The 18966-nt window shown below is 37.7% G+C and overlaps 1 protein-coding gene across 3 annotated transcripts in view; it reads left to right on the top strand.

Moving 5' to 3' along the window:
* LOC145985184 (uncharacterized) overlaps nucleotides 1-10998 on the top strand; it is a 148217-nt gene extending 137219 nt beyond the window's left edge. For all 3 annotated transcript variants that reach the window (XM_083118895.1, XM_083118894.1, XM_083118893.1), the window contains exons 9-11: nucleotides 1210-1354; nucleotides 6153-6307; nucleotides 10148-10998. In XM_083118895.1, coding sequence (XP_082975021.1) covers nucleotides 1210-1354; nucleotides 6153-6307; nucleotides 10148-10189 — 342 coding nt within the window. In that variant the 3' untranslated portion in view covers nucleotides 10190-10998. The remainder of the gene's footprint in view (nucleotides 1-1209; nucleotides 1355-6152; nucleotides 6308-10147) is intronic.
* The last annotated feature ends 7968 nt before the right edge of the window (nucleotides 10999-18966 follow it).

The raw sequence follows: 18966 nt of genomic DNA, 5'->3' as shown, positions 1-18966 counted from the left end.
TGTCTTATGTCCACTTTATGCACAGAAAAGCTAATTGGGACTGGGTGGGATCCGAACCACCAGGTATCGAACCCTGGATCCCTTCATCACAAGGTGACAGCGTTACAACACAGACCACTTGATGCAAGGTAAACGAGTCTCAGTTGGTGAGGCTTTATATATTATCCCTATTATTATTCTCTTCTTGTCCAGCTCTTGACACTTCACAAAGGAGACAGTACTGGTTGTCCTTAAATAAATAAATACTCTTTTAGCCCAAGGGTTGTGAGGGGTGACTTTCTCATGAGCACCCAAATGTTAACCTCACTTCCACGTAGCACAACTTGGTAACTGCAGTCTTACGGGTCAGTGAGGCTGTGGCACCTGGGCCCACAGTCAGTACAATTCTCTGTGGGGTCTTGTTGTCCTGTGTTTGTCCTTATATGTGATGAGTGCCCGTTTACAGTATCAGCTTTTAACCAAAGGTTTAGAAATTGAGTGAGAAAGTCTTTCAACAGACATTTTATTTTATTTTTAGTTTTCCTTATTTTATGGAGTGTGTGTTGGGCACACATAGCCTACCCCCTGTCCCAGGTATATCTGGAGTAAGCACATGGAAATGAGTCATCTGCGCAAGTAGGGTTCAAGAGTGTTTGACCAATGAACGTGTGAGAATGGAAGTGAGTGCATGGAGGGAAAACATAGCTGCAGCTACCAGCTGTTGCACTGCTTTTCTCCACCCACTCGCTTTCTCCCCCTTCTCACAACCTTCTTCCGCAGATGCCCTTGAAAGAGTATATGTGCTGACGTGTCCATAATTTAAAAATCAAACAATCTCTTAGTCCCACTTCACTTTTTTTTTACATTTAGTGGTACAATGAATGTGACTTCCTTCTCAGAATAATTTCTCATTATTTTAAAGCATTGTTACTGATTAAATTGAAGTTATCTATAAGAGTGGATTTTTTTCCCTTAGACATGTGCTCATTGCTATCAGTAACCTGACTCATCAAGTTCGCAATCAGAGCACAAGCATGACATTACTATTGGTTATTTCATATTTTTTCTCAAAGTGAATAATATGGTAGCATAAAGAGTTTCAAAGCATGTGACTGATTTGCTTAATTTTACTTAATTTCTTGCGAAGATAACAAGAATGTGAAGAGTAAGTACTACTTACTTTTAATTATTTGATATTCTATTATTACTTTTATGTGTAAATTTTTTCAGGTCAAGAGCCGCCGTACATCAGTGCTGAAGTCTCTACTGGAATCCCTCATCAGAGAACATGTAGACAGCTTGATGCGAACAAGAGGTGTTGGCTCCAAAATTCCACGGACAATCCATTCTGTTTTGGCATCGGAGGCTTGCCGTGGTGAGTGTTTGTTGCTTTCTTGAAAATTCTTGTATCGCACTAAAATGTATGCCATAAATAAAACAACCAATGTCTCCATCTGTGAGTGATGTGCACTGAGGAGTAGCGAGTCTTAGCAGTGAAAAATCACCAAATATTATCTTTTATTAATTCCTAATTGTAATATTTATTGTCGTGTCGAGCCAGAGTTTATATGCCACTGAAAGAAAGGGAATGATTTCTGTTTCTTCTTCCCCACCCCATTGTCTTTAAACTGTTGCTGGCTACAAAGGTTCAAAGGCTCCCTTCCACGTAGTCCAGTCTCTAACCTAAGGAACTGATAGAGGACTAGTGTCCTTCAAAGCCATTTCATTTTGTTCGAAGAATACAGTAAAGAAATTTCTGTAGTAAATAAGCATTTAAACCATAAATTTGACACATTACATTTATGCTTTATGTAGTTTCAGCAAAGAATGCAGGCTCAACCAGGACTAGATTCTGGGTCTATGGTGTACCATGCCATTGCTCTACTAACCGAACTACAAGCCAGCCCTGGTTTTGTGTGATGTTTCCCTGCAGCTGTTTTACCTGTATGGAATTATCTCTGTCAGTGTTACCACAATGGGATCTGTTTCAGTTGAAACACAAGTCCTGGTTGAGCCTGCATTTATTCTATGTACTACATCTGATGTGCATAAAGTAACATTTATATATACCTAGGTAAGAGCACAATACAATCATATGGATTGAAGTTTCATTATTTATTGAATGGTAAAGTATTATCCCCCTCCCCTTTTCTCCCTCTCCCCCCTCTCTTCTCTCAAATTCTTTTATAATTTATTGTATTATGTTAAATATGTTTACATGTTTAAATGTACTAATCTTTTTCCTGTAAAAAGATAATCAATACAGTTTGCTAGATATAACAGTTTGATGGAAGTATCTGCTTATGTGTGTGTGTGTTGTACTTTGTCTCATGGCATCAGGGGTCCTGGGTTTGAATCCCAGCCTGGACATAGCTGTTTGTGAGTGTCCATTCATCAATTTCATCATATCATCATGTATCTCCATCTTCGTAAATAGCCAAAAGTGGCAGAAAAGCGAAGTAAAATAAATCAAATCAGTCAGTGTACTTTGTCTTTAGTGAAATAATGGAATAGCAGGGAAAATATGCACAATAGGCAAACAACACATTATTGTAACCTTTTGATATCAATTTTCCTTGCTTTATTGTATATTGCATTTCTGCCATTTATTTTTTGGATTTAAAAATTTAATCACAATGATAAAAACAAACTCACGGAACTGGTGAGGGATAATGGAAAATACCATGCTGTACTAGAATTTTGAGCCCATGGCCCATGTGATTTTACAGTGTGTTATGCTAAATCTACACCTAGGGTGCTGGCCGCTGCCTATATTAGCATTGTAGATACACATGGATGAGTTTTGGAAAAATCAAAGAAATATCTCCAGTCAAGAATCTTCCCAAATGTCCATTAATCATATTGCATCTTATGAGGTGGTGTTTTCGTGGTTCTGAGTGGATATTGCCCTTGCCTTTGTTGCAAGTAGTGCCCTTTTTTATTCCTGATGGGAACCCCAAAATGTCAGTGTTGACTCAGCCATAATTAAGTAGATGCTTGAAAGGATAGATGCCTCTGATCTAGAAAGCCTGAAAGGGCAGACACTGAGCTAGCCCTCAAAGTCTTATGTTTTCCTAGTTGCATAACATTGTAGAGGTAAGGTCTTGTTGATAGGATAGTGATTAATGCTTTTATAATGAAGAGGTCACAAGTTCGATTTTCAGTGGAAGCACAGTACACAGAACTATAAGTACAGTCTTTATTAACCTATCTGAACTTGAAACAGATTTTACCAATATTAACCTATAAGGACTTGAAACAGATTTTGCCAAACTCTTGGTAAAACATCCGTGGGAAGTGATGATTCCCGCCTTCCTGCCAATGCACATGTCCCCCCAGAAAGGTAGATTACTGCAAAAGGGGAGACAAGATATGTGTGTGTGTGTGTGTGTGTTTGGAGATAGGGGGAGAGTTGCTTGCTGTTGTAATTTTGTGGAGATAGGGGGAGAGTTGCTTGCTGTTGTAATTTTTTCTACAGTTTTGAATGAATAGGATGTATTATTGTGTACTGTGTGCAAGGTAAAAAGAAATTATTATATGGTTTCATTACTACATCTCGATATTATCTATTAAAAAATTAGTTACAAATCACATTAATTTTAGAGTGAAATTTCATAGAGGACAGATATTTACAGATGTGAATGCCAGGTTTTTCCATAATATCACTTCATTGAAATAGATGAATCCTTTGCTGTTCGTGTAAACAAGACTGGACTCAGTATGTTCATGCAAGGGGTCTAATAATATCAGAAATGGTCCTGCATGTTTGTTTAGGTTACATTTCGTTAATAAAATATTGGATCCCACTTTAAACTGTAGATCCAGTCCCAATTAGCCTTTCTGTGCGTAAAGTGGACTTAAGCCAACAATTCAAAAATACAAAAAAAGTTAATAAAATATTACCTTTTGCACTATTTATAAATTTACATTTTGCTATTTTTTAATTTTCTTCTACTGCATGCAAGAGAATTCTGATTTTCCTAGTTGGTTGTTCTATTTGGATTGGCCTATGTATTGCTTTCCACATGTTCATTTGCAAGAGTATATTCCTGGCAATCTTTATTACAAATAATCCCAGGAGAGAAATGCAGCACCCTAATATTTTAAACAAAAATACTATATAATAAATTTATCACTTTTTTATTTCCATCTTTATTATTATTGAAAGAAATGTCAACATTACACTCAAGATTTCACAATGCAAAAGTAAAAGAAAGAAGAAACATTAAAAGTTACCCTGTGACCAGCTTAACACCAGACTGTACAACCTTGCTTTCACTCACTGGATGAAAACTTTTTTGATACAGTTGGGTGTGTATAAAATATTATGTTTAACATAAATTATGGTAGCACGGTGTGTAAATAAAGGGTGACCCTTCCTCAAGACATCCAAATGTCAACCTCACTTCCTCATAGTACACACCTGGACTGCTTTTTGCAGACTAACGAGGCTCTGGCATCTGGACCCATGGCCAGTATAATCGTCTATGGGACTTTGTTGTGTTTGTGATTTTCCCTTTATCTTTCATCTCTCTTATCTTATCACCATTCATCCTCATCTTCGCAATTGTACAAATTTGGCAGTAAAAAATAAGTAAAATAAACTAATTCGATCACGCAATGTGTAAATCATGCTTTAACCTCTTGACTACCACTACATAGTTAAACCTGCATGCCCTCCTACCACTACGTACGGCCCATACGTAGCTGGTACTATTGGCCGAAAGGGAAATGGCCAAGAAAACGTACGAATGCCTCTAGTCGGGAAGGATCGAAGTCTACGTGTTGCTGTGATGTCATTTGAGCACATGACTATCACAAGCAATAAGCAAAGCACGCTTGTTATGCCATCTGTTGCTGTAAGTACGTAACCGTGCTATTGAGGAGACCTGTGTGTTTTTAGTTTGTTGCATATTTGGTAAAACAAAAGTGGAGAAATATGGAGGAGGAGGAGGATAGTAGTTCGTCGGATTATGTTCCGGAAGAAGAGGAGAGTGACTGTAGTGAGTTTGAATATTCAGATATATCCGATGTGGAAGACAAGGCAAAGTCTGGTGGATATTGGACAAACGTGAACGATCCTTTCAGTGATGCTCGTGAGAATCCGTGTTATAAGTTTGAAAATGACTATGATTTTCATCCTGCCGTCGTGGCTGAAGAACTGTCAACACCTGGCAAATGTATTGAAGCATTTCTTTCGCATCTTGTAAAATATTTGTGTTAACAGGAGAGCCGACATGGAGTATTCTAAATCGAATCATCTGATATTGACAGTTTTTTCAATATAGTTTGGATTTTCACATTTTTTTCTTGTGTTTATTTGTTTTTCAACACCCCTTTACATGCGTCTGATGGGGTACTGAATAATGTTAATTCTAATCATTTGAGGGCCTCCCCGATGGTACAGTCAGTGGCAGCGTTGTCGCCTTATAATCAAGGGGTCCCGGATTCAATACCCGGTGGATGCACATGGCACAGTGTTTCCGATCCCACTTTAAACTGTAGTCCAGTCCGGATTAGTCTTACTGAGCATAAAGTGGACTCAAAACATCAAATCAATCACAATAACAAATCTATTCATTTGAATACAAAAATTATGGAATTAGCAACCAATATGATAAATGATTTGCACTATACCTAGGTTTTGCCTAATGCTCTCCTCATACCATGGTCGTGGGATTCTGCTCTCTATCTACAGGCTGGGATTCAAGAGGTTAATTCATATTAGTGTTTTTCTGATATTGGGTACCCTTTACAACACTACACTTTACATGCAAGATATCAAGAAGTGCATTACAACACCATTCAGTGGCTGAGCACATTAAGTGGTCAACTTTTGATCTCGGCACCAAAGTTCCTAGGTTTGAGTTCAATCCAGGCATGAGTGTATTTTTGTGAATGTCCCTTCATTAATTCCATCTAATCTTCACTCAAACTCATTATCTTGACTGGTCAAAGTGTCAGAAAAGCAACACTAAATAACAAAAATACAAAATAAAAATATGAACACTATTTAACCTTCACAAATAAAATGAGATTTTGAAACATTAATAGTTGTTTGGGAGCTCCAAATCTGTATGTACCATTTTTTTCATTTGATTCATTGTCAGGTTTTCACATTTTTGTAGGTGACGTTGATGAAGCAGATTCCACTTATCTTTCATTTATTTCAGGTGCGGTAAAATTTGGGGATCCATTGTCCATCAAGGATTGCCAGTTCTTGTTGGAAAATCTCTGTTACTGCTCTGCTCCTTTCCAGTGTGCTCATGGGAGGCCAGCTCTTGTACCAATAGCAGATCTTAATCGAGTGGAACAGGTGGAAAAGAAAGTAAGTTATTTTTCTCTTTCTTCTCTTTTCTTTTCCTGCGATTGTTTTACATCTCATATGTCACCCAGTAGTGTGTTTGTGGCTCATCTTCGGTGCATTTTATGAGTGTATACTAGATTCTATAATTCATGCCAGGGGATGGCTCTATGAATGATAGGATTTAGAAAATGAAAATATGCTGTTTTTGCTTCTGATGATGAAAAAGGGACCAAAGACGATACTTGGATGGAAATTTGGTAATTCCTTCTTCCCAAGGATTTTTCAATATCTTGTTGCTGCAAATGTCACTTTTGATGTTTCTATTATATACTTAGTGTTCGAAAGATAATACTAATATAACAGCACTAAGGGAAAGACAATGTGTATATATATTGTAGTGTGGTGTTGAATTTTGAAACAGGGATCGTGCCACGCTGGAGGTAGCACAGGAAATAGAAGACAAACAAGTTTGTGTCTCGCTATCTGTCTCTACCCTGATTAGTTAAGGTCAGTGAAGGGAATTTGGAAGTGATGTTGCCAGTGGTTAGTCTCACTTCTTGCTGGATGTATTCTCTGGCCTTTTTGCTGTGGTTAGCGGTGCTCATTGATGGTGAGCTGGTACCCGAGATTGAGCCCTTGGTGAAGCTGGCTGGAGGGACCAGAGATTTTGGTAGCACCTTGGTGACAAGCAGCCCTCGGGGACAAAATCGAGTGGGATAAATTCTATGGAGGGTTGTATTCCTGCAGGGCGAAGTTCTCCTTGTCCCTGCAACGGTTTTGGAAACTTGTCTTCCTTTATACCTGGTGGATCAGACTTGCTTTATGTTTCTCAATGACATTGCCACGTTGGTGTCACCTGCTGATCTCATCTGAATCCCTGTTTCCTTTCCTTAGGGTATTTATCCTGTCCAAATCACTCTGTTGTCCTGGACTCCGTACCTTCAGGTTGCAAGGTGGAATCTCCCCAGTGGTGATACACTCATTGCTAGCAAGCTGATTTTGTAGGACCAAGTGAAAATTTCTTATCCACTAGGTTCTGCATCCAATGGAAATTCAAGATGATGAAACATTGTCATTGAAGATTTCAGTAAATGGTTTGTTTCTCATTTTACTACCACCTTCGTCAATATAGGGACAAGAATATGTTGTAGAGGGACACTTTATACTATAATTTTTGTATTTAAGGGTTGGCTAACCTTGCAAGAATTTTGTTTCAAAAACATCACTCAACTAGAATAACTATGTGCAGATTCTAAAGTTAGAAAAATTTCATGTGTTTTTAAGTCAGTGCAGCCCTTCGCGATTCATTTTCTACGGAAATTCTTCAAATTAAATAGTCATTTACATTACTAACTTCTATTGTTTTAAATTTTGAAATACAAATCAGAATAATATTACAGAACTATAAAAGATATTGATATGAACTGTGACTCTATGTACAACAATGAATGCATTGTCTTTCACAATGGCAATACTTGACATGCAGATCTCATATTTTTTAGTTTTGCATCTTAATGGGAAGGGTGAGCTTGTTTGGGTTTGAATCCCAGCCTAGGCATATGTGTTCTTTGTGAGTGTTCCTTCGTCATATCATGACTCATCCTCATCTTCGCATTTAGCGAAAAGTGGCAAGAAAAAACGAAGCTAAATAATAAAAATCAAAATTATTCCAGTCATAAAAAACTGTATCTGTTTTGAAAATTTGGAGAATTATCTATCAAAGTTTTGTTTATGGTACATTGTAAGTTTTGTTTCTTGTAGCTGTTATGCTCCAGATTAACACTTTTAGCCTTTGTAGCACAGTTTGAAAACCCTGTTATTTATAGAATTTTCATGTGCTATTGTCCAGATATTTGTAACAGAAAATATTTTTACTACACCACAAAACTATTAGAAGTAACTCTGGAAGGAATTCTAAACAGATATTTTTTCGTAATTTAGAACATGAGCATAGTTTTCCTAAGCAAGCAATGTCTATCAAAAGTCCTTACTAAGACAAGACAAGGTCCAGTGGAACTTTAACCTTTAGTGGATAGCTGAGATATTTATTTTTCATGCCTTGTATTGCTTTCCGGATGTATGAGTGTGTTAGTGTGTGTGTATATACCAGCCCCACAGGGCAGCAATTATCATGCCACTCCTTCAAAACATATGCGACACTAGCTCAGTCGTTAGTGCATCTGTCTACCATGGATGTGCCTTTGTTGTGCACTCTAAAAGTTACAGCTGTGTGTTACATCTTGTGTGTTCAATATGCACAGCAGCACTCCATGCAGTTCTAAAAGCCCTGGGTTTTTGCCGATGTTCACACTTTTCAAAACGTCCTTCTATGCACTGATTGAATCTGTAGTCTGTAGTCCAGGACATCTTTTGATGGCTAGTGTTTTAATCTGTCCGATAACAAGTCTGGTTCTGCTGGGTCCCTAGTCACGTGGACATCCAGGGTAACAAAGCAGCGCATGCTGCTGCCAGTCTGCTGATGCAGACGGCCATGTTCTCATCCACCTTCTTCTAGCTAGGGACCTGCAGAATGTTTTTCATTGTTCCCTTCGTGACACACAGCAGGAAAAGTGGGATGAGGTAATGGAGAACAAGCTTCGCCCTATTAAGCTCACCATTGGTGCAGGTCATTCCTCTTTCTGTCCCTCCCGCCGAGAAGAAGTCATCTTAACTCAGCTTCGAATCGGACACAGTCATCTCACACATTGTCATTTTCTGGCAAGGGCTGGACCCTCTGCTTTTTCTGTGTGTGATGTTATTTTAAATGTTGGGCACATCCTTCTCTAATGTGCCAATTTTAATTTCCTTCCAAAAGTTTTAATCTTCCCAGTGCTTTAATATTTCTCAAGTTACACCCCTTTCTAACTCTCATGGAAGGGTTTTTTCCCCCTGTACACTGAAGGGTGCAAAGTGGCCATATGTGCTGATGCACCCACAAAATTTTAATTCATCCATCATCATCATAAAACAGTATGCCCATTTTTACTATTAATAACAAGCGGAGTTTGAAAGAAGTCCTTTGCTTTCCTTTGAGAATTTTAGGGTACATCTTATTAAATGGGCTCTTTACTCTTCAACCACTGCATTTTGCTTATATATTTCACTTTTACATGTAATAGTGAGAAAATAAATGTTCACAATATCCCTAGGGGTAATGCCCAATCCAGTTTATGAAATTTACGAAAATTACAACTTTGGAAATGTTGCATAATTTTCATTTATTTCCCCTTGCCAAAATGGAGGCAAGGACATTACATATCCTGAAAGGGTGGCCTTTTGTCATGCTTCCTTGCAAATTTGGTCCATCCATCATCCATTAGGCTGACGCTAGAAACGAAATTCCGATTTTGTTTGTATTTCCTTAAGCTGTTATCAGTGCTGCTCTGATACACTGCTATTATTTTTCCCCCCAAGATGTATTAGCGTATTTTCAACAAAACTTGAACATACTACATTTTTCGTTCACTTTGATATATTGTGATGAACACATATATGTGCGGAATACCAATACCATTATTGTTAAAATTCGATTTTCTTCTCCTTCTTCTTCTTCTTCCAATAACTTTCATTATTGAGATGTACAATGTATAAATTTCACCCCCACAAAAGGCCCTCTCATCCTGAAAAGAAAAACGAAACCAATTTCTTGTCTCTTCTCCAGCTTTTTTTTTTTCTTCTTCACTTTGCAGCAAGTTTGAAATGTTCCCATCTGGGGAGGGATTTCCAAGCATGCAAGGCTCAATCTGCTAAAGGTTAACTTTCACATGGTCCAATCCATGCATATGGTCCACCAGTGATATTACATGTATTTTATGCTACATATTTCAGTTAATGACCATAAATTTCTATGACTTATTACAGGTAAAGAAACCTCAACTGTTCAAGCTCAGGAAAGGGGTGTAAGTGTCCACATGAATCTTGAATACTGCTTCTGGTATGAATGATAAAATAAAGACTTCCCACCTTTTTGTTTTTGTAATTATTATTGTGTAGTGACTGTTGGTAAGAATGTAGTGATAGTTGTATACCACTAATTGATCTGTGATACCTTTTCAAGTATGCTCAAAATGAAATTATGGAAGATAGTCTGAAGAAGGTTTCTGTACAAATTATACTTTGGTCTCTAATTCTTTTTTATTTATTTAATGAAATATAATTAATGACGAGAAGAATAAACCATTTGTATTCATGTATAGAAGCCAAGAGTAGTTGCTTATATGCAGTGTAGTTGGCTGGTAATGCAACAAAACTAAAATGTAATTATTAGAGATGATTTTGTAATAGTAGACAAAGTAAGTGAAAAGTACATGAAATGACATTTGTAATGTAATTTAAACCATTCATGTCAGGCATATTGAGCTTGGTGTATTGATTCATAGTTACCTTTCTTTTTCATTTGGCCATTATTGAATTACCCTGATTGCAAGTGACCAGTTTGCATCACATGTTGTAGAATCACTATGTAGTAACACAGGATATGCATTAAAACTCACTAAGTTGTACATATATAAATAAATTTAAACTCTCTGTATATTTTTATGTAGTGAGCACAGGAACATTTTATAATCTCTGAATAAGAGAGATAGGAAATAATTTATTTATAAAATGAAGTAATTTATTGCTGTGTAATAAAAGATTTATTTATATTTAGAATGTTTTGTATCTGTTACTGTAGTTATATCTTGTTTTAAGTAAAGTGAAATGACGTCATATGTTGTCTAAAATAATGCTTGATGATTAAAGATTTAATAATGTGGTTCTACTGGAAATATTGAAAAAAATAGTAGAAGTTTTGAATAGAAATCCCTTTTATTTAATTTTGTCCACCCCCCCTCCCCCGCACCATGGCCATGCAGTCTAAGGCATCAGACTCTTTGGGCTCGGTCTACAGGATTCATGCTGGTTTAAGTCTCCTGGGGGAAGTGTAATAACTTTTCTCCTGAGGTTTCAGTCAAGTGTATGGGACCAATGGCTACCCACCAGTGTGAGAAAATTGGGGAGCTATGAATGAGTAATGTAACCTGGTCATGGGGACCTACAACAATGACTAGGGGTTTGTTGTGCTGACTACACGTCACCCTGTAACTGGTTAGATGATCACGCACCACATGTGGGAGTGAGGCCAGCAGTCAGAAGGTAGGCCCTGCCCCTCATGGCTGGGTTATTATTATTTTATTTTATTTTGACTTAAATTTTAACTTGCTTACGAGGGTATGTTAATACATATTTAAGTTGCAAATTCATACTATTTGATATTCAGGGTGCATGTTTCGTCAGTATATGGCAACACCAGTGGGTGTGAAAGCAGCATGAAAATGCAGTCACTGCATGCCAAGGTTAGTCAAGTGCAGTTGAACGTGGCAGTTGTGTTACAAGAGTGTATGAGAAAAAAGAACAGTGTGCGGTTGAGCAGTTTATGTGAGCCAAAGGATTGATCACGGGGAAAGTTGCAGTGTACGGTAATATGAAAAGCCAAGAGCCAATGGATCCAACACTTCAACAGTATACGAAAGGTCATTGTCAAAAAGGAGCAAGTTATCGGGGGGGGGGGGGTGCTTGTAAACCAAGTTCATCTTTCTAAAGTTTAACAGCATGAAATTAAGGTAAATTATGTTGTCTGTGTGTGGGGGGGGATATCATACAAATACTACAGTTTTGTTTTTCTATATCTTCTAAAATATCTCTTGAAGTGTTAATTGACGGCTTTCGACATGAACCCTTTCAATATACTCCATACTACTTTTGATGATACAGATATTTATATCATACAAGAAAAAAATGCACAATATTCAATCATAGTGCCTGACATACATTCCTCCCTCGGCCGAGACAATAAAACACCCCTTCCTTCCCAAAACATGGAGCTGTTGACTTTTAACGCAGATGTGGAAGGAATGTGGATAATGACGTCAGATTCACAGATTTTTGTCTAAATGGGACGCTGCAACAGGAGCGTCAAAAGTACACATAGAGAAGCTCCCCTACGAAAGACTTTCTAAAGTCTAGAAAATCTTCTAAATACTTGCCACTACTTAAGACTTCTGCTCAAAAACAAGATGAACAAATGTAACACCCGATGTTCATGTTCCGTGAATTTATCTTTCACCAAGTTGTGAGTAACATAATATCTGCTGTATACATTTTCACTCTTCACTGCAAACAAATTATATGAAATAGTTTTACCTAATGTCAAGGGGAGTGACGAGAGTGCCGGGGGGCTGACAGCATTGCCAGTGTCTCGTGGTCTTCTATCTCTTAAAAAGACTTCCTTTAGTCAACAACATACTTTATTATCACAAGACCTCTACAAGCAATCTGGCTGCTCTCTCCGATCCACACCTTCACCCTCAGCCATCTTCCTCTGACAGTGCTGCCAGTTCCCCCCGACTCAAGGCACTGTAGATTACACATATGTTACATCTTCCCCTTTACAATAATTCCTTATACACAAATTACTAAACATAATCATGAAGTCTGACTGGCTGTTTTACAGTTCGACCAGACCTGGTTACATACATATTTTTACTGCTGTTTGTTTCAGTCTCAGTTCCACTTTTTACAGAGTTTGGAGATTCTACTGACGTTCTGACATTACAAGGTTCATATGTTGGACACATTACAGATGTCTTGACATGACAAGGTTCATCATCTAAGACATTTTTAAAAATTGGAGCATTGTTAGATTTTCTTAAATGTACCTTATTTCTTCTAAGCAATTGATTGTTTTCATCTCTAACCATGTATGACCTTGGAGAATCATGACTTGCAACTACCTGACCTGGTACCCACACCTTATCCCTCTGAATTAAACAGTTTTCACCAGGCTTAAACTTAGGTCTTTCATGAGCTGACTTATTATAGTAACTCCTAGATTTATCCTGTTTTTCCTTTAGTACTTTTTTTACATTCAACTGTACTTCCGGATTTAATAATTCTTTATGAATAGGCAACCTAGTTCTTACTCTTCGACTCATCAACATCTGAGCTGGTGTTATATCTAAACCAGCTACAGGAGAATTCCTGTACTCTAGAAGAGCTAACAACACATCACTGTTTTGTTCATTACATTTTTTTAACAATGACTTAGCAATTCCTACAGCTTTCTCAGCAAGTCCATTTGATTGCGGATACCTGGGACTGCTGGTTATAAAATTAAAATCCCATTGTTTTGCAAATTTTTTACACTCTAATGATCCAAAAGGCATATTATCACCAACTACAACTTGTGGAATCCCATGAGTTACAAATATAGACTTCAGTTTATCTATTATTTCTGTCGATGTTTTAGACTTTAGTGGCCTAATTTCCAACCACTTAGAGTAATAATCCATAACTACTAGATAAGATCTACCTCCATACTCACAAATATCTACCCCTAACCTTTCAAATGGCAATTCTGGAATAGTATGCGAGATTAATGGTTCTTTACAATTTTACCTCTGATGTTTTTCACATACTCTACAATTTTGGACTAAATTTTGAATATCTGTTGCTAGCCCTGGCCAATATACCACTTTTCTTGCTTTCAGTTTAGTTTTAGCAATGCCAAAATGACCTTCATGCAGTAACATTAGAACCTTTTCTCTTAATTTTAATGGTACAACTACTTTATGTCCCAAAAACACTAATCCACCTTCTACATGAATATCACTACGTAACTTGTAGTACACTTTTACTTCATCTGGCACATATTTCTTTTCCACTGGCCAACCATTTGTATGGTACTCCATTATTTTACAAAGAACTGGATCTTTTTTGGTGTGTTCACAAAATTCTTGTTTTCGTGATTCACTGATTTGCAAATGGTTGGTTACACTATGGACAACTTCTGCTAAGAATGGATCACTCTGTACTTTGTCCTTTATGAACGACCTAGACAACAAGTCTGCAATGTGCATATTTACACCTGGAATATACACCACATTCAGATTATACTTCAACAATCTCACCTTCATCCTTTGTAACCTATTTGACATAACATTTGCTACATATTTCTGCATTATAGAGACTAATGGCTTATGATCTGTATGAATTTCAGTTTGCCTACCATAAATGTAATAATGAAACTTTTCTACTGCAAACACAATTGCTAACATTTCTTTTTCTATTTGAGCATATGACTTTTCAGTCTCTGTTAGACTACGAGAAGCATACGCTACTGGTCTACCTTCTTGCAATAAGCAACACCCTAGCCCTTCACTAGAGGCATCGCACTGAATGACAACTTTCCTTTTGTCATTAAACACGGCTAGCACTGGAGTTGTAGACACCTTGTCTTTTAACTTCCGTAATGCTTGACTATGATGAGGTAACCATTGCCAATGAACTTTATCTTTAAGAAGTTCTCGTAGTGGAGCTGTTACAGTAGACATACCTGATATAAACTTACTTAAGTAATTCACCATACCTAGAATTCTTTGTAATTCTTTCCTACCTCGGGGTTCCTCAATGCTGATAATGGCTTTGACTTGTTCTTGATCTGCCTTTATACCTTCTTTGCAAAACACATGACCCACATACTTCACTTCACTGACCTTGTATTGTACTTTTGCTGGATTGAATTTTATATTCAACTTTCTAGCTCTATCTAACACTTGTTGCAATATTATATCATGCTCAGTCTCACTTTTTGCAGCGATTAACAAATCATCAAAGTATATACTTACACCTGAAATATCACCAAAATTCTTTTCATTGATTTTCTGAAAAACCTCCGGTGCTATTGACAAACCAAATGCCAATCTAGTAAACCTGTAGCACCCAAAAGGAGTATTGAAGGTACACAATTTACTTGAATCTTCATCTAACTCTACATGGTAAAATCCATCTTTCAAGTCAAGTACTGAATAAAGTGACTTGTTACTTAGCCTTGCACTTAACTCTTCCACTGTTGGTATTAACACAAAGTTTCTTTTAATGGCCTTATTCAAATCCTGAGGATCTAAACACAACCTTAGTGAGCCATTTGGTTTTTCAATAATTACTAAATTACTGACCCATGCTTGAGGATTCTCCTCTTTAACTATTATACCTTGTTTTTCCAACACTTCTAAGCTTTGTTTTAATTTAGGCCTCAATGAATGAGGCACTCTTCGTGGAGGCTTAGCAACTGGTTTTACATTTTCATCTATTTCTATTCTTAATTTACCTGAGCATTTACCTACTCCTTCAAAAACATCTTTATTACTTTCAATGAACTCGACCTTGTCACTTGCGAATACTGGATTAACCTGCACCCTTTTCACTAGATTTAGGCTGACACATGCATTTACACCTAATATTGGCTTACATTGCCTGAACTCATCTTTAATTATTACAAACTCTAACTCCATTTCAGACAATTGTGACGCACAGCTTAACTTTGCCACACCTAATGGACGAATTTTTGCACCTCCAAAGCTTTCTATGACCACCCTTGTTGGCCTTAGCTTGTCCTTACTTTTAATTTCACTCAATACCCTTAGTGGCATCACATTCACTTCAGCACCAGTATCTAGTTTGAACTGAATCTCCTCATTCTCTACCATTATTTTTTCTAACCACTCCTTCCGACCATCTTCTTTATTGTGGGTACTTGCACTTCCACTTGCTGCAAATACAGCAGTAACACTTAACACCTCACCACCACTGTCTGACGTGTCATCTTGCAATTCCACATTTTTTACTTGTTTCACTTTACACCCAACTGCAAAATGATTATACCCATTACACTTTTTACAACGCTTACCAAATGCTGGGCATGCTGCTTTTTTATGCTTATAACCACACCTCTTGCACTGATATACTTCCTCTTCATTTTTCTTATTCCTGTTCGTCTTATTCTGGTACGACTTATGAGGATTTACCACACCTCCTACTGGACGAGTTTCTTCTTCCTTATGGGCTTTCACGACCATCACAGCATTCATACCTGGATTCCTATTCTGAATCGTGGTTGCTTGTTGCTTGCTTCTTTCTGCTGAACGTCCCATTTCCACAGCTTTTTCGAGTGACAAGTCTCCCTCTCGTAACATTCTTTCTTGTAGGCTTCTGTCATGAACACCCAAAACTATACGATCTTGGACCACGCTATCTGCTTGGTCACCAAAATTACACGACTTTACCAGTTTTTTGAGATCAGTTACAAAATTATCGAAGAACTCTCCTTCACTTTGTACACGAGAGTTGAAAACATACCTCTCCACCACAGTATTTTTTCTCGGATTTGCGTAATTTTCATATGCTAGCAAAACGTGTTCATAATTACTCTTGGACTCTTCCGACAAACTAAAAGTACTCAACAAGTCAACAGCCTCCTCACCTATTACATTAAGTAATATGGCAACTTTTACGTCACTAGACTTCGTGTTATGCCCTGCCGCTTTCATATATATTTCAAAGTTCTGTCGAAAGCGACGCCAGTTTTCACTTAGATTACCCGAAAGCTGCAATTCCTTGGGAATCTTGGCCGATTCCATGACGGCGAACAAAATTCACACGTAGGCACTCAACTCACCCGTTCTTCCGCCTGTCTGAAGCCCGAGTTTTATTTTCGGTTCGCAACATTTCCACACGACTGCGCCATGTCTCGTGGTCTTCTATCTCTTAAAAAGACTTCCTTTAGTCAACAACATACTTTATTATCACAAGACCTCTACAAGCAATCTGGCTGCTCTCTCCGATCCACACCTTCACCCTCAGCCATCTTCCTCTGACAGTGCTGCCAGTTCCCCCCGACTCAAGGCACTGTAGATTACACATATGTTACAGCCAGGGGGCCTCAGTCTACCTGGCTACGGGCCTGCACTGAGATACCAACTCTGACATATTTTTTACAAAGTACGGTTATCTCTTGACAGGGTTCCGGCTGAGCTGGAAATATTCGAAAAGTCAGGAAACTAACATCATGGAAAAGTTGGTCTTTGTTCCTGTAAACAGGATTAGAAACTGTAACATTTCACTTCTTCCAATAACCAGCTTCTAGCACATGATGCAAAATTAACTTATATTTCATTATTGTTTATTTACTTTCACTAATGCTGTAACAACTTTAATCATTTGAATAACATTAAAGAACTTAACGCTTACTAAATAGTATATTTATTTATTTAAAATACCAGATAAGAGTAGGAATTTGGATCAAAATGAGTGGAAGGAGGGGGGCATGATTGACATACATAAAATGCCAATTGGAACAGTTCTGGGTTACATATATTGTATATTTTGTAAATCAGATGCTCTGGCATAGGCTTTTCTCTAGTATAGATCCCTGCAATTTACATTGTAACTTAAGACAAAAGGTCTAACTTGTGAGAAAGTTATCACATTATGAGGGTGCGAATTAACAACATGGGGGAAGATAGGGATTTCACGCTCATGCACTTTATGAGCATTTAATATGTGCCTGCGAGGATTCTCTCTGGCAAGGCAGATTTGGAGAATAACATAGAATGGGAGGACGACGGTTTCGTCATCCCAAATCCCAAGCAGAAGTTCTCAACCTGGAGAACTGTAAACAATGGAAAGTTGCCCGAAGCAAGGATGTTATTAATGCAAGGAAAAAAATTACCAACATTTGAAAAAAAAAATTATGTATTCCATAATATTATTCTCTTATGATTGACATGAGCATAGAGCAATATATAATGTAAAATTTCAATGAGGAAAATAAATATCCGTAACTGAAAAAATACAAACTCTTGTTTGATTTCTATTACCTAATGTTGCTTTTCTTCCAGTTTTGTCTAATCATGATGATTAGGATGAGTGATGAAATTGATGAAGGGACACTCACAAAGAACACTCATACCCAGGCTGGAATTTGAACCCGGAACCCCCACCAGGTAGTGGTGGGAGGTCACTACAGATTCTTGTTACTTGCAGTATCACACATATGCATTATTATATTTTCTTTGTGTTAGTGGAAAGTAAAGGGTGTTTCATAATGTGCTCAGTTTTTAAATCGCTTGTCATTTTTTGTTTGAAGGTTGCTAACACTGTTCTTATCATTTTCGTAATCTCTGACCACTCTAATTATTACTTGAGCAATTTCTTGTCATTTGTTAAGTTTAGTTGCCATGGAGCGGTTCACTATCGAGCAACGCGTCATTATCTTGAAAACACATTACAGAAACGGGGAGTCGTATGCACAGAGAGTTTGTAATCTTCGTGCGATCTTCGGATGTAACAATGCCCCCACTGCAACAACAGTTAGGTGGTTGGTGAAGAAATTCGAGATATCCGGGTCAGTTGCAACCATAAATTCACCTGGGCAAAAATGTAGTTGTCGCACAGATGAAAACATTGCAGTAGTGCAAGACAGTGTGAATGTTAGCCCCACGAAGTCACTTTGCCATCGTTCACAAGAGTTGGGAGTATCGGTATCCTCAGTGCAACGAATACTGAAAGAAGACCTTTATATGCACCCTTACAAGGTTCAGTTGACACAAGAGATCAAAGCAACCTATCATGTGAAACAGAAATTTTGCACAGTGGTTTGTGACAAAACAAGAAGAGGACGGGAATTTGGCAAGAAAAGTAATCTTCAGTGACGAGGCACATTTCCACCTCTCAGGTTTTGTTAACAAACAGAATTGCCGCATTTGTGGTAAAGAAAACCCTAGAGTGATCCAGGAAAAACAAATGCATTCGCTACGTGTCACAGTTAGGTGTGGATTTTGGTCAGGAGGTGTGATTGGCCT

Source organism: Lepisma saccharinum, chromosome 3 (assembly GCF_977018435.1).
Source record: "Lepisma saccharinum chromosome 3, izLepSacc3.1, whole genome shotgun sequence".
Taxonomy (NCBI): Eukaryota; Metazoa; Arthropoda; class Insecta; order Zygentoma; family Lepismatidae; genus Lepisma; species Lepisma saccharinum.
Note: the sequence above shows the minus strand (reverse complement) of the source record. Positions and strands in the feature narration are given on the sequence as shown.